At 52.8% G+C, this 13,347-nt stretch overlaps 2 protein-coding genes across 2 annotated transcripts in view; one reads left to right on the top strand and one right to left on the bottom strand.

Annotated features, from left to right (window-relative positions):
* Positions 1-9,612, top strand: part of Inpp5j (inositol polyphosphate-5-phosphatase J) — an 11,599-nt gene extending 1,987 nt beyond the window's left edge. Inside the window, exons 2-13 of the mRNA XM_005366104.2 lie at positions 73-1,211; positions 1,562-1,675; positions 1,800-1,908; positions 2,084-2,200; positions 2,405-2,580; positions 2,931-3,042; positions 3,184-3,293; positions 3,425-3,608; positions 8,051-8,188; positions 8,330-8,407; positions 8,538-8,642; positions 8,825-9,612. Coding sequence (XP_005366161.1) covers positions 73-1,211; positions 1,562-1,675; positions 1,800-1,908; positions 2,084-2,200; positions 2,405-2,580; positions 2,931-3,042; positions 3,184-3,293; positions 3,425-3,608; positions 8,051-8,188; positions 8,330-8,407; positions 8,538-8,642; positions 8,825-9,331 — 2,889 coding nt within the window. The 3' untranslated portion in view covers positions 9,332-9,612. The remainder of the gene's footprint in view (positions 1-72; positions 1,212-1,561; positions 1,676-1,799; positions 1,909-2,083; positions 2,201-2,404; positions 2,581-2,930; positions 3,043-3,183; positions 3,294-3,424; positions 3,609-8,050; positions 8,189-8,329; positions 8,408-8,537; positions 8,643-8,824) is intronic.
* Positions 9,613-10,285: 673 nt separating this feature from the next.
* The window catches only part of Pla2g3 (phospholipase A2 group III), a 5,346-nt gene continuing 2,284 nt past the window's right edge, over positions 10,286-13,347 (bottom strand). Inside the window, exons 4-8 of the mRNA XM_005366103.3 lie at positions 13,217-13,230; positions 12,780-13,066; positions 11,953-12,082; positions 11,732-11,848; positions 10,286-11,036 (exon numbers count right to left, since the gene is read on the bottom strand). Coding sequence (XP_005366160.1) covers positions 10,823-11,036; positions 11,732-11,848; positions 11,953-12,082; positions 12,780-13,066; positions 13,217-13,230 — 762 coding nt within the window. The 3' untranslated portion in view covers positions 10,286-10,822. The remainder of the gene's footprint in view (positions 11,037-11,731; positions 11,849-11,952; positions 12,083-12,779; positions 13,067-13,216; positions 13,231-13,347) is intronic.

Below are 13,347 nucleotides of genomic sequence, written 5' to 3'. Positions count from 1 at the left end.
GGGTCTCTATGGAAATGGAGACTCAAGCCCTTGGTAAAATTCACCCTGAGTCATTGATTTGTCCTCCACAAGGTGAACTCAAGTTTTCAGCTTTCAGCAAAGTACACAGGCCCAGTAACCTCGGAACCAAGGTTGGCTCTGGCACCTGTGGGACCACGGGCAGCTGTGTTACCTCCCTCCGAGGGACCAAGGCCAGCTTTAGCATCTTCCCGACTCTCCACCCCTGGAGAACAGAAAAGACCTTCATCCCACCGCACCTCCCACCTGGCTTCAACATCTGTGGGCCAGCTGGTGGTGTCTGCCTCTGCAGGACCAAAGCCTCCAGCAGCCTCCTCAGTCTCCATCCTGGCTCCAAAGTCTCTAGGGCAGCTAGTAATATCCGCCTCTGCTATGCCAAGGCCTCCTCCAGCTACCCTGGGGCCCATCCTTTCTCCAACTTCCAGGGACCAGAAGCAGTTATCACCCACTTCTGTGGGACCTCAGCCAGCGCTGGCAGCCTCAGGCCTGAGCCTGGCCCTGGCCTCTCAGGAGCAGCCCCTGCAATCACCCTCCAGTCCTTCCCCAGTGCCCAGTCCCACTCTGTCGCCCTCTCAGGAGCAGACCCTGGCTCCAGCACCTATGACATCGGCCCCGGCCCCAGCTTCTGAGAGACAGTTGCCAGCTAAACAGAAGGATGCCGTAGTACCCAGGCCCATTCCCCCTCCAGAGGGGTGTCTTCAGACTCCAGCTCAGGCAGCTGTTCTTGCCACCTCTCCACCAAGGGCCCAAGCTTCCTCAGACCCCCGACTTTCCCCCTCCTTCCGTGCCCGACCAGAGGCTCCACGCCACAGCCCCGAGGATCCAGTCCTACCGCCGCCACTACAGACCCTGCCCTTGGAAGTGAACCCAGGCCTTCCAGAGCCGGGCACCCGCTCCCCTGGACTTCTGTCCCCTACCTTTCGACCAGGAACTCATTCAAACCAGACTGTGCCCCCACCTCTGCCCAAGCCACCTCGGTCTCCCAGCCGCTCCCCTAGTCGTTCTCCCAACCGCTCTCCCTGTGCACCCCCAGCCCCTGAGACAGCTCTCCCAAGACCTGGCACCCAGAATGCAGTGCCTGGCAGGTCCCCGAGCCCTAACCCACAGGCACAAGAAAGCCTAGCCTCCACCACCACCTCACCGTCTTCCTCTTGGTCAGCTCAGCCTACCTGCAAGAGTGACCCTGGATTCCGGTGAGGCATTTTCTCTCATGGAAAGTTACTGGGTCTTGAGAGCAGAGACGGGCCATTCTTCCAGGGGGATGATGTATTTTCACTCAGTTCACCTCCTTAAGTATTTATCCTGGTGCGGGGCAGTGCTGCTGGGCCCACTTGGTTACCCTAGAAGATATTGTATCTTCCTAAGGGACTTGCTTTTCCTTCAGTTTATCTCCCCAGGAAGGTAGCTAGGGATGCTAGGTCGACTCTGCGTCTTTTCTAAGGGCCCTTACATCTTTACCTGCCCAGAGAGAGTCCCGTGAGAGAGGAAGGGAGGGTGGGGAAATGGTGCCCAGCAGTAAACTCCCCCATGTCCCTGCCTCTAGGATCACTGTGGTTACATGGAACGTGGGGACTGCCATGCCCCCTGACGATGTCACATCTCTTCTTCACCTGGGCGGTGGCCATGACAGTGATGGTGCAGATATGATTGCCATAGGGTGAGGAGTCATGTGGGTGTGTCCCTTCCTAAGCATTTCGGCCTCCTGGACACTCACCCTTAGAAGGAATTTCTAAAACAGCCCCTCCAATCTGATGGTTAGTCCCTTCCCCCTCGCCTCCCAGGTTGCAAGAAGTCAATTCCATGATCAACAAGCGTCTCAAGGATGCGCTCTTCACCGACCAGTGGAGCGAGCTCTTCATGGATGCACTGGGGCCCTTCAACTTCGTGCTGGTGAGGACGCTAACACCCTCGTGGGAAGCAGGGATGCTTCCGGTTTCCTGCTCCCATCTCTAAGGGCTCTTCTGTGGTTGGGCCTTTGAATCCGAGAGAGAGGGGAGCAGGAAACAGAGGCAGAGGCTGGGGGAGAGCCGTATGTGGAGTGTCCCCAACAGGCCTCCCCCTGCAGGTGAGCACCGTGAGGATGCAGGGTGTCATCCTTCTGCTGTTTGCCAAGTACTACCATCTGCCCTTCCTGCGGGACGTGCAGACGGACTGTACACGGACTGGCCTGGGCGGCTACTGGGTGAGCATGGGAGCCGGCTTGAGTGTGGCCTGCGAGACCCCCACCTCACACTTGCATCCCTCACCCTGGGGCGTACCCCAACCCAAGCACCACCTATCGCTTGGCCCATTTCTTTAGACTGCGTGCCCTCTCTGCCCCTTCCCTGTACCAGCATGCTGTTTCTTTCCTTAGACCCCACCCCCACCTGTCAAACCTCGCCCCTAGGGTAACAAGGGCGGAGTAAGCGTGCGCCTAGCAGCCTTCGGGCATATGCTGTGCTTCTTAAACTGCCACTTGCCGGCGCACATGGACAAGGCAGAGCAGCGCAAGGATAACTTCCAGACTATCCTTAGCCTCCAGCAGTTCCAGGGACCGGGTGCACACGGCATCCTGGACCACGAGTAAGTGGGTTTGCAGAGTGTCGGCTGGATGGATGCGGAGAGGTGGTCCTATTGACTGGTGTGAGGGACCCACTCATACTACCTGTAGGGAAATGGAGGCAGATAGCAGGTCGGTGGGAAGGGGTGGGTCCTGCAAGGTGGGACTTTGCTGAGGAGGGTCCTAACCTAATTTCTCTAGACCCTCTTACTCCTCCATCTCCATTCTGGGCTGACTGAAGGCTCTGGCAGGCCCCGCCCATTGGGACCTCAAAAGGTACCAGTGCTGTGGGGTTGGATAGGTGCCAGGAAGGACCTAGATTGAGCCTTCGCACCCCATGGACCCACTAATCCCCATTCCTACCCCGGAGCAGCCTCGTATTCTGGTTTGGGGACCTGAACTTCCGCATTGAGAGTTATGACCTACACTTTGTCAAGTTTGCCATAGACAGCAACCAGCTCCATCAGCTCTGGGAAAAGGATCAGGTAAGAATCCTAGTCTCCCTCCTTCAACCCTGAACTCAACCAACAGCTCAGGTTTCTGCCCCCATCCTCATCTGCCCCATCCCATGTCTGAATGCTGCAAGGCCCAAGTTGTTTGTTTTTCTGCTTTTCTGGACCCCACAGCTCAACATGGCCAAGAGCACTTGGCCCATCCTGAAAGGTTTCCAGGAAGGGCCCCTTAACTTTGCTCCCACCTTCAAGTTTGATGTGGGTACCAACAAATATGATACCAGGTAAGCCAAGAGATGGGGTGGGATGAGGGAAAGGGAGCCTGTGAGAATCAGGGCAGAAGATAAGCCTGGGACTGTGCTTTGACCCCAGCCCCACCCCAGCCCCTGAAACTCAGGTTACCCTTCCTACACAGTGCCAAGAAGCGGAAGCCAGCCTGGACAGACCGTATTCTGTGGAAGGTCAAGGCTCCAAGTGGAGGTCCCAGCCCCTCAGGACGAGAGAGTCACAGGCTCCAGGTGACCCAGCACAGCTACCGCAGCCACATGGAATACACTGTCAGTGACCACAAGCCCGTTGCTGCCCAGTTCATCCTGCAGGTGAGTCCTGGCCACATCCTCAGCTCGTGACATCCCTTGGCCCCTTGGCCCAACTGAGAATCCCCCCCTTTTTTTTTTTTTTTTTTTTTTTTAGCAATCCTCTATCTATCTAGCAGTCTTTTTCATCTGTCCTTAACAACATCCATTCTTTCAAACCAAGAGGACATGGGGTTATAATCTCCATTTTCAGATAAGACCGTGGCACCCTCCCTTGCCCAGGACCACACCGTAGTAAGAGGAAATGCAAGTATTTGCTGTTTGATTGCAGAGCTCGTATCTATAACTGACTTCCTTCTTCCAAGAAATGTTTAGGGCAACAAGTTAAAATTTGAATGTGGAAACAGGAGAATCAAGAGTTCAGGACCAGCCTTAGATACACAGAGAATTTGAGGCCAGTCTGTGGTATATGAGACCCTGTCTCAAAACACAAAACAACAACAACAACAACAAAACCCCACATGTATAATCAGAGCAGCAAAGTCAAAATGTGTGCTCAAAGCCCAGGTGATTTTCATTTATTGTTAATTAATTAAATGATCATCGTCTTATCATATGGCAGGCATTGTGAAATGGGCAGTGATGAAGAAGAGAGAGAGGAACAAATGCAAAGTCAGGCTGTAGATGATACACCAGTTGGCAGACTACCTGCCTGGCATGTACAAATGCAAAGTCAGGCTGTAGATACACCAGTTGGCAGACTACCTGCCTGGCATGTACAAGGCCTTCAGCTCTGTGCCTGCACCAAACTCAGTGCCACGGTCTCCACATCTACAGATATACAGATAAAATATTTTGAGGAAATATGTGTCCAGGGGGACTAAAGAGATGGCTCCGCTGTTAAGAGAATCTAACTGATCTTACAGAGGACCCAGGTTCAGTTTGCAGCCCACGAATAGGGCAGCTCTCAATCACCTATAACTTGAGATCCAGGAGATCTGATGCCGTTAGCTTATTTGGGCACCACCACAGTGCACATACCCACCTTACCTCCCCATACAAACATGCACAAAATTTTAAAAATAATTTAAGAATATTGTTTTAAAACTTGTGCCTATATTGAATATATGTAGACTCTTGTCATTTTCCTTAAACAGTACGGAGTAACAACTACCTTCATATCATCTGCATTATATTGTACTGTATTCTATTATATTGTATGTTATGTAAGTGTAAGTAATCTAGGAAGAATTGAAAGTGCACAGAGGGCTGTACCAGGTACATGTACACACTATAAGCTGTTGTACAGAGGCACACCAGCATCCCTGGCTTTCAGTGTCTAACAGGGAAACCAAACACACTCAGACGCTCAGGGGGGACATTATTGGGTTAGAGCTGTAGTTTCTAGTCGCCAAAGTGAAAGAGGGGAGCTCTAGACTCTTAGAAACTGGAAGATGATGTCATCTAACTCCATGATTGACTTTGGGGTAACCTCAGGCTCCTACTGAGATGGCCGTGAGCCTCAAGTCACATAAAGGTTCGGTGAAGGAAGCAAAACTGGGTAGATAATGTGTTTCCTACCTGGAAACCTAAGCTGTGTTTTTTGGATTTCTTGATCTGATAAGGAGCCCTGCAGGCCAAAGAATGTTTCCCATGGTAACTTTGTCATGTGATCAGTCAGTGGGACTTAAGCCAATACTTCAACTGCAGATGGAGATTGGTCCAGACCTGGTCTCCCGTGAACTCTGGGACAGAGACAGGGCGGGAGCTTTTGCTATTGTTATTTTTAGATTGCTTCTTACTTTGTATTAGGCTTCTTCAAGCTCATGAGCTCCTACCTCAGATCCCCTAGTGTTAGGGTTACAGATATGTGCCACCTCACCCCAGCCCTTAGTCAGGGACCTCACCTTGAGACTCAGCACTTTTACCACACTACCCACTCCTTCCTGTGGTGGATGGGGGGGAAAAAGTTACCTGGGGCTTGAATTCAGCTCAGCGGTAGGGCATTTCCCTAACATGGGCAAGGCACCAGGTACAATCCTAGTGCTGCAAAAAGAACTAAAAGAAAATAACTTTTTGAAAAGTTAGCATAAATTGGGACTGGTGGCCTACACCTGTAATTCCAGGATTCAGGATACTGAAGCAGGTGGATCAAGAGTTCAAGGCCAGGAGCCAGGTATTGGTGGAGCACGCCTTTAAACCCAGCATTCGAGAGGCTGAGACAAGCAGATCTTTGAGTTGAGGTTAGCCTGCTCTACAGAATGAATTCCAGGACAGGGTCCAAAGCTACACAGAGAAACCCTGTCTTGAAAAATATTTTAAAAAAAGAAAAGAAAAGAAAAAGAAAGAAAGAAGGAAAGAAAGAAAGAGTTCAAGGTTAGCCTGTGCGACACATAGTAAGATCCTGGATTAAACAACAATAAAAATTACCCATTGAGCCAAGCATGGTGGCAAATTTCTCTAATTACAGTATTTTGGAGGCTGGGGAAGAAGAACTTCAAGTCCAAGGCCAGTCTAAGTTATTCAGTGAGTTTCAGGAGTCCCTGGTGCACAGAGACTCTGCCTCAGAAACAAAGCCCAGAGTTACTATCACATACCTACTCTGTGTTAGGCTGTGCATGGACACTTAGCACACACCATCCCTAATGTCTTAGGCCCTGGAAGGTTGGGAGAAAACAAGTCTATTTATTTACTTTATGCTCTTCGTTTATGTTATGTGTTTTGACTGTGTGTGTTTCTATGAACCTGGTACCTGTGGAGGCCAAAGGAGCCATTAGATCCTTTGAAACTAGATGGCTGTGAGCTGCCATGTGGGTGCTGGGAATTGAACCCAGGTCCTCTGGAAGAACAGACAGTGTGCTCTTAAACACTGAGCCATCTACCTTTCCAGCCCCTTGCTTTAATAAATTCCATTCATTTATGTGCCAGGTGTGCACTCCCTGGAAGAGGTCAGAGGACAACTTTTGGGAGTTCATGCTCTCTTCCCAAATGTGGATTCCAGGGATTAAACTCAGGTCAGACTGAGGACCAAGACTCCCACTGAGCCATCTCTCAGGCCTTGTGTTTTGATTGATTGGGAATTTCTTTGTTTCTTTGTTCTTGTCTTTTTAGAACTTGTCTTGTAGTCTGGTCTGGCCTCCAACCAAGGACCATCCTGGGATCTGACCCTCCAGCCTCCACCTAAGAATTAGGGTTATAGGCGTGGACCCCCATGCCTCTGCAGGGATTTTGACCTTGGAAAGCCTTGGCTCACATTTCAACCTGCCCTTCTGTTAGGAACCTGGGACAGGGAAGGAATGCACTGGTTTCTTCTGGAACAGCTAGGCTCTGAAGCTGAGGGAGGGAAACCTGAAACCAGACCAACAGGGACCAGACAAAGGCCTGGGGCTGGCACCACCTGAGCTGGCTCTTAGGGACACAGGTGGCCAGTCCTCTGGCTGCTTGCCACTGCAGAAACTCCACCTAGTCAGGTGACTCTCTCGTTGTCCTGGCTGGTGGGGGGGGGCGGTGGGACACTCATGTTTATACTTTGTCTTCCTGGACTGATGACAGGCAGCAGGCAGTTATTAGTGGGCCCTTCACAGTAAGATTCAGATGGGGGAAACCGAGTTTGGAGTGGCTAGGGTCTTGTCTGAGGTCACACAGCAATTTGGTGACAGAGCTAGAAAACGCACTGAGGTCTGGGCTCTTGTTGGCTCCAGGGAACCACGCTTATCCTGGGATCTCAAGTACCCCAGGGCTTTGTCTATCTCCCTTGCTAGCCTTTAGGTAGATTATTTAGTGAGCACCTAAGCAGTTTGAGGAAAATGTTACCAATTGCATTTCAGGGAAGTCAGGGAATCAGCAGTACAATCCCAGGTCTAAAACAAGAGCTTGAGCACTGGAGAGATGGCTCAGCGAATAAAAGCATTCACTGGCTGCTCTTCCAGAGGAACCGGATTCAACTCCCAGAACTCACATGGCAGCTCACAACCATCTGTAACTCCAGGTCCAGACACCAGACACACACAGTACACGGACACATATGCAAGCCAAAAACACTCATACAGATAATTTTTTTTTTTTAGAAGTTAAAACTAGACAAGAGCCTCTGAGTTTACAGACCAGGCCCTGTCTTTCAGAAAAGTCGAGGAAGTAACCCTCTGTCTAAGCCGGCAATGACTGAGCCGAGGCCAAATCTAAGACTGGCTGTCTTCAGAGCTCCGTTCCGCTCACTTCCTAAGAAAGCTAAGGGTAAAAGGAGGCCCGAAATGGAGGCAGGAATTTTGCTTGTTTGGGTTTGGTTTGGATTTTTACCAGGTTTTCGGAACAGTTTTTCACTATAAGCCCATTCTGGTCTAGAACTTGCTGTGTTACCCAGGTAGTCCTCAAATTATAAATCCTCCTGCCTCAGCCTCCAGTAAGACTTGTTACAAACACAGGTCACTACCCAAGAGCCCTAGGTAATGTGAGACGTTAAAGGGCATCCTCTGACATTGTCCCCTGTCCCTGCCTTGCTTGGGCAGTTTGCCTTCAGGGATGACGTGCCTTTGGTACGGCTGGAGGTAGCCGACGAGTGGGCCCGGCCAGAGCAAGCTGTGGTGCGGTACCGCATGGAAACAGTGTTCGCCCGGAGCTCCTGGGACTGGATTGGCTTGTACCGGGTGAGACGGGCAAGAGTCTGGGACTCTCGAGGGAGGAGGGGGCCTACCCCCACCCCAGTATCACTGGCTTGTCCTGTGTTTGACTCTCTGCTGGGAAGCTGCAGCATTAGGGTGTCCCAACCCTGGTTCCTCTTTGCCTAGGTGGGTTTCCGCCACTGCAAGGACTACGTGGCTTATGTCTGGGCCAAACACGAAGAAGTAGATGGAAATGTCTACCAGGTACTTAGAAGGAGAAGAGGGTTGGAAGAAGGTCCCCATCGCCCTGGGAACGCAAGGGTTCTGCCTGGGGGAGGGGGTCCTGAGGCTACCCCTTGGCCCCAGCTTGGGCCTCTACCCCTGTGCCCACCAGGTGACCTTCAGTGAGGAATCACTGCCCAAGGGCCATGGAGACTTCATCCTGGGTTACTATAGCCACCACCACAGCATCCTTATTGGTGTCACTGAACCCTTTCAGGTAAACAGATCAGACTCTAGGGCCAAAGCGCATCAAGAAGTCCCAGTCAAATGTCCCATCTTCTGGGCTCTGCTCTGGGACTCCGAGACCAGTAGCCCTACCGCTCTGGGTCTGCCAACTTAGAGGGAGGAAGTGGGCAGGCTAGCAGGTGGGATTGCGGCAGAGGCTGGTGTCCTCTGCAGATCTCGCTGCCTACCTCAGAATCGGCCAGCAGCAGCACAGACAGCTCCGGCACCAGCTCGGAGGGTGAGGATGACAGCACTCTGGAGCTGCTCGCACCCAAGTCCCGCAGTCCCAGCCCTGGCAAGTCCAAGAGACACCGTAGCCGCAGCCCTGGCCTAGCCCGATTCCCTAGTCTCGCTCTCCGCCCTTCATCTCGTGAACGCCGTGGTGGCAGCCGGAGCCCCTCACCCCAGAGTCGCCAGCTGCCTCGGGTGGCCCCTGACAGGGGTCACAGTAGTGGCAGCCGAGGTAGTAGTGAGGAGGGGCCCTCTGGGCTGCCTGGCCCATGGGCCTTCCCACCTGCTGTACCTCGAAGCCTGGGCCTGCTTCCAGCCCTGCGCCTGGAGACCGTAGACCCTGGTGGTGGAGGCTCCTGGAGACCTGACCGGGAGGCCCCTGACCCTAACAGCCTATCGCCCAGTCCCCAGGGCCGACTGGGCCTAGAGGAAGGGGGCTTGGGGCCCTGACGTGAGTAGGCAGAAGGACCTGGACAGCCTCACTCTGCCTCTCTCTTCCACAAACCTGCCTGCCTGTCTCTTGCTGCTGCTCCAGCGGTCTGTCCACCACACCTGCCACTCTGTGTTGGCCAGGAGTGGCCATCTGGAGCTCCCCAAACTCAGTCCTGGCACCACCTAAACTGTGACAATCAGCAAAGCCTCGCCTGGGGCCCCATCTGGGATGAGGGGGAAACTCTGGCAGGTGTTTCCATCTGGGAGGTCATCCATTAGGAATAAAACTCTCCAGCTTTGCTCCTGGCTCCTTCCTGACTTGTGAGAAGTTTGCAGATGGGGTGGGAGGAGTTATAGATGTGAGGAGTGATAAAGCTAACATATATTAGGCACCAGCTGTATATGGAAACATGTCATCTCCTTTAATCTCCCATTTAATGTTAGACCCATTTCACAGATGGGCAAACTGAAGCCTCCAAGAGGACCCCTCAGGGTTTCAAGAGCAGATAGCAAAGCTCAGTCTGGCTATGCACTAGAAGAAGAGAATGTTTACTGGGTGTACATGTGTTTATTAATTCAGTTACTCCTCAGCAGCCCTGTGAAGTAGTTCATGTTTACGGCTCCCCTTTTCAGGCTGGGGGTGTAACTTAGTTGATTACATGCTTGCCTAGCAACCCTGAGTCGAAGGGTTGAAGCCCTGGGTTCCATTCCCCGTACCACATAAAACTTGGCGTGACTACTTACTCCTGTAATCCCAGTCCTTGGGGGTAGAGGAGAGTGGACCAGAAGTCCAAAGCTATACTCATGCACACAGCAGAAGACAGCCTGGGCTACAGTTAAACCCTAGCTCAGACAAAAAACAAAACCAAAACAACAAAAAAGTACAAAAAAAGAAACACCTCCTTTTTTCAGAGGAGGAAACAAAGGTCGAGCAGGAGGAGGGAGGTCCCTAACTCCGCAAGGGCACAGAAGAGATTTCAGTTTAGAGTTAGAGCAGAAAGATTAGCTCAGGCTAGGAAGGGCTATTAAAAGACGGGGGTCTCTGGTGAGGAGAGTGGAGAGCATGCTCCCCTTGCTGGGTTCAGATCTGGGTGTTTCCGCTGTATCCCTGTTTTCCCAGCTGCAGCTCTAGGCCTCAGAGCCAGGTGCTGAGGCTCCCGGATGCAGGGCCCGGGACACGTCAGTTTTGCAGCAGGGACACTCAGGTCCTACTTCTGGTACCTCTGCCATCAGTCACTCCCCGTTTCCACCTGTGCATGAAGCTTCCAGGCAAGGTCGAAACCCAAGGCTTCAGAAGGCACCTCCTCAATAGCACGCACAGGCACAGGGGGTTGTGTCACCAGCTGCAGGTCACCCAGTGCAGCAGATGTGGCCCAGCGTCTGGGCCTTGAGGATCCTCCCATCAAGCCCTCCTATTGTCCATGCGAGTCATGCTGCTCCTCGAAGAAGAGGCCGAGTCTCTCAGAACATAGCAAAGCCAGAAGGAGGTCCAGGCTGCTGCACCTGAGGTCATGAGCTCTGGAATGTCTTCTGTCCACCCACTCTCCAGATTGCACGGGTTAGTTGTAGACACTGGCTGTAGAATGACCGGGAGGTCCCTGAAGGCTCCAGAGGCTGTGCCACGGTCCCATCTGCACCTTTACCCCAGAAATGGAGTCGTTTCCGCTGAAGCCTCTGCAGGTGCTGCGCTGACACCTTGATGGCCCTGTGGTCTCTGGAGCAGCTGTGGGGAGAGCAAGGGTCAAAACCAGCAGAATTCCATCCTACAAGGCCCAGAGAGGAGCAGGTGTGAGGCCAGAGTCACCAGCAAGGCAGAGAAGGCATGGCTATACCCAGATGAGGCTGAATTAACCTAGGCTAGTAACCAGAGGCTTAGGTTCCATACGGAATGGTTGTAGAAACCTGAGCCAGTAATTGAGCCTCAGTTTCCCTATCTCTGTATCAAGCAGGTCTTGAGCTATGCTCAGCACATCTGCTATTTTCTTGTCTCCTGAAATCCTTTTGTTTGTTTGTTTGTTTGTTTGTTTGTTTGTGCATCCTAGACTGGCCTTAAAATTGCTGCCTAACCCGGCTGGGCCTCAGAGTACTTTATCCTGCCTCATCTTCCCAAGTCCTGGGACTCCAGGCACGTACCCCACACCTGCCTTTCCCATAGCATTCTACAGACGAGGAAGTGGTAGACAGCTGGCAAGCTACATCAGCTTGTCAAAGACAAATGAGGATTAAATCACAGAGCCCAGGCACATTCATCCCCCAGCCACCCCAGCCTGCTGCAAAGCTGGGCCCAGGGCAGCATGGAGTTCAGAGTCCCCGGACCCTTTTCCAGGCCCCTCGTCCCAGGCACACAACTGGTCTCTATATAGGCAAACCCAGGCCTTGGCGAAGGCCCCCACTCCTCCTGGCTCTGCCATCACTTACCCTTTGCCTTCAGCACAGTTGATTTGGGGGGCCAGCTTGAAGCAGGTGGTTCCCAGGAGCTCCCAAACCTTGCTGGTGCCGGCAGGGGGGCTGTGGAGCCTCAGGGCGTGTGCCAGACTGAAGGTAGATGCAGGTTCAGGCTGTGCCAGAGCCTTGCCAGGTGCCCCTGCACAGTCCTGGCAGCAGGCAGCCCACCCCCAAGTCCACCCAGCAGGCCTCACCGGCGGGTGCAGTTGCAGTGGAAAAGGGGCGTTTGGGCACTGTTGAGAAGGTGGAACTTGGTTTCCTGGGGCTTGATCTGGTGTCTGCACTGGTCCAGGTGTTGAAGCCTTCGACAGACTCGGTGGGCACCTGGGGACAGATGTGGTCATTAAGAAAGCCTGGCCCACCAGGGAGCCCACCCGTGCTTGCCACCATTCAGGAGATACACCAGCACATATGCTTAGTTACATGGTCCTTTTTTGTCTCCGCCCCTATAGTCACAGAACATCACTCACATAGAATGAACCACACCCCCCACCCCGTGCCCAGTCACTGTTTGGAGATCCCAGATAAGGCTTCCTAGACATAGAGACTACAAAGATGAGTCTGAGAGAGAAGGGGGGGGGCCTTCCGACAGGAAAAGAGCATGCGTCAAAGCCTAGCAGTGAGAGCTGGTTGTGAGGGCTTCAGTTGTTTCTTCTCGGCTTGAGCATGGAACCTGGGGCCATGCATGTTGTAGACAAATGCTTCGCCACCAGCTTCATCCAGCCGGGTACATCTCACCCTTGCAGTTGGCATTTGGGTACAGTCAGAGTGTGTTTATAGGGCCTAAGGGTTCTGAGTGCTGAGATTCCATTAGCTAATACTGGGAGAGGTGAGGGACTCAACAGGATGTGGTGTGACCCCACTTATGAAACATGGAACCCCCTGGCTATTCAGATGTGATGAGAAAAGTTGGGGTGCCTGGGAGGTGTTTAGAGCAAGAAAAGAAGTAATTCCTGCATTTGCACACAGAAGCAAGAACACTCACTCACCCTACCCCCTGAAAGTTTGGTTTTTAACTCACCTTGAAGTTTTGGGCCCTTGTGATAGCCTGGATGGGGGACTCCTGACTGAGCTCTGGGAACCACATCAGGCATGGAGGCAACAGCAGGGGTCTGGAGGCTTGTGGTGGTGGTTGTGCTTTGGTGCTCAACTTGTGTCTGCTGTAGGCGCCTCTTCTGGGGGAGCGTGCTGGGGGCTGGACTCTGGGGGCTGGGTGAGGCAGGTGAGGTAGCTACAGCCTCCCAGGAGGCATTATAGTAGGTCCTGGGCTGGAGGTGAGCGAGGGGCACTGAGCCATACCCCTTGCACCTGAAGGGGACAATTCAAGGCAACTGATGACCCAGAATTCCTGTTCACAAAGGCCCCAGAGTCATCTCTACAGAGGCTAAATTTCTGCCAGTCCCATCTGCCATCCCACTGGGTTATGGGATAAACCCCAGAAGGGTCCAAACCCCTGACCCTGCCCAAAGAAAAGGACAAACTCTGCAATGCACGGTTTCTAGAGGACAGACAGACCTCCTTCCCTCCCTGGTCTTGGAGCCCAACTTGCCCTGCTGGCTATGCAAGGACTCAAGTGGGCAGCCACGCAC

This window comes from Microtus ochrogaster, unplaced genomic scaffold, assembly GCF_000317375.1.
Source record: "Microtus ochrogaster isolate Prairie Vole_2 unplaced genomic scaffold, MicOch1.0 UNK6, whole genome shotgun sequence".
Lineage (NCBI taxonomy): Eukaryota > Metazoa > Chordata > Mammalia > Rodentia > Cricetidae > Microtus > Microtus ochrogaster.
The sequence above is the reverse complement of the archived record's forward strand: the minus strand, read 5'-3'. Positions and strand labels throughout refer to the sequence as shown.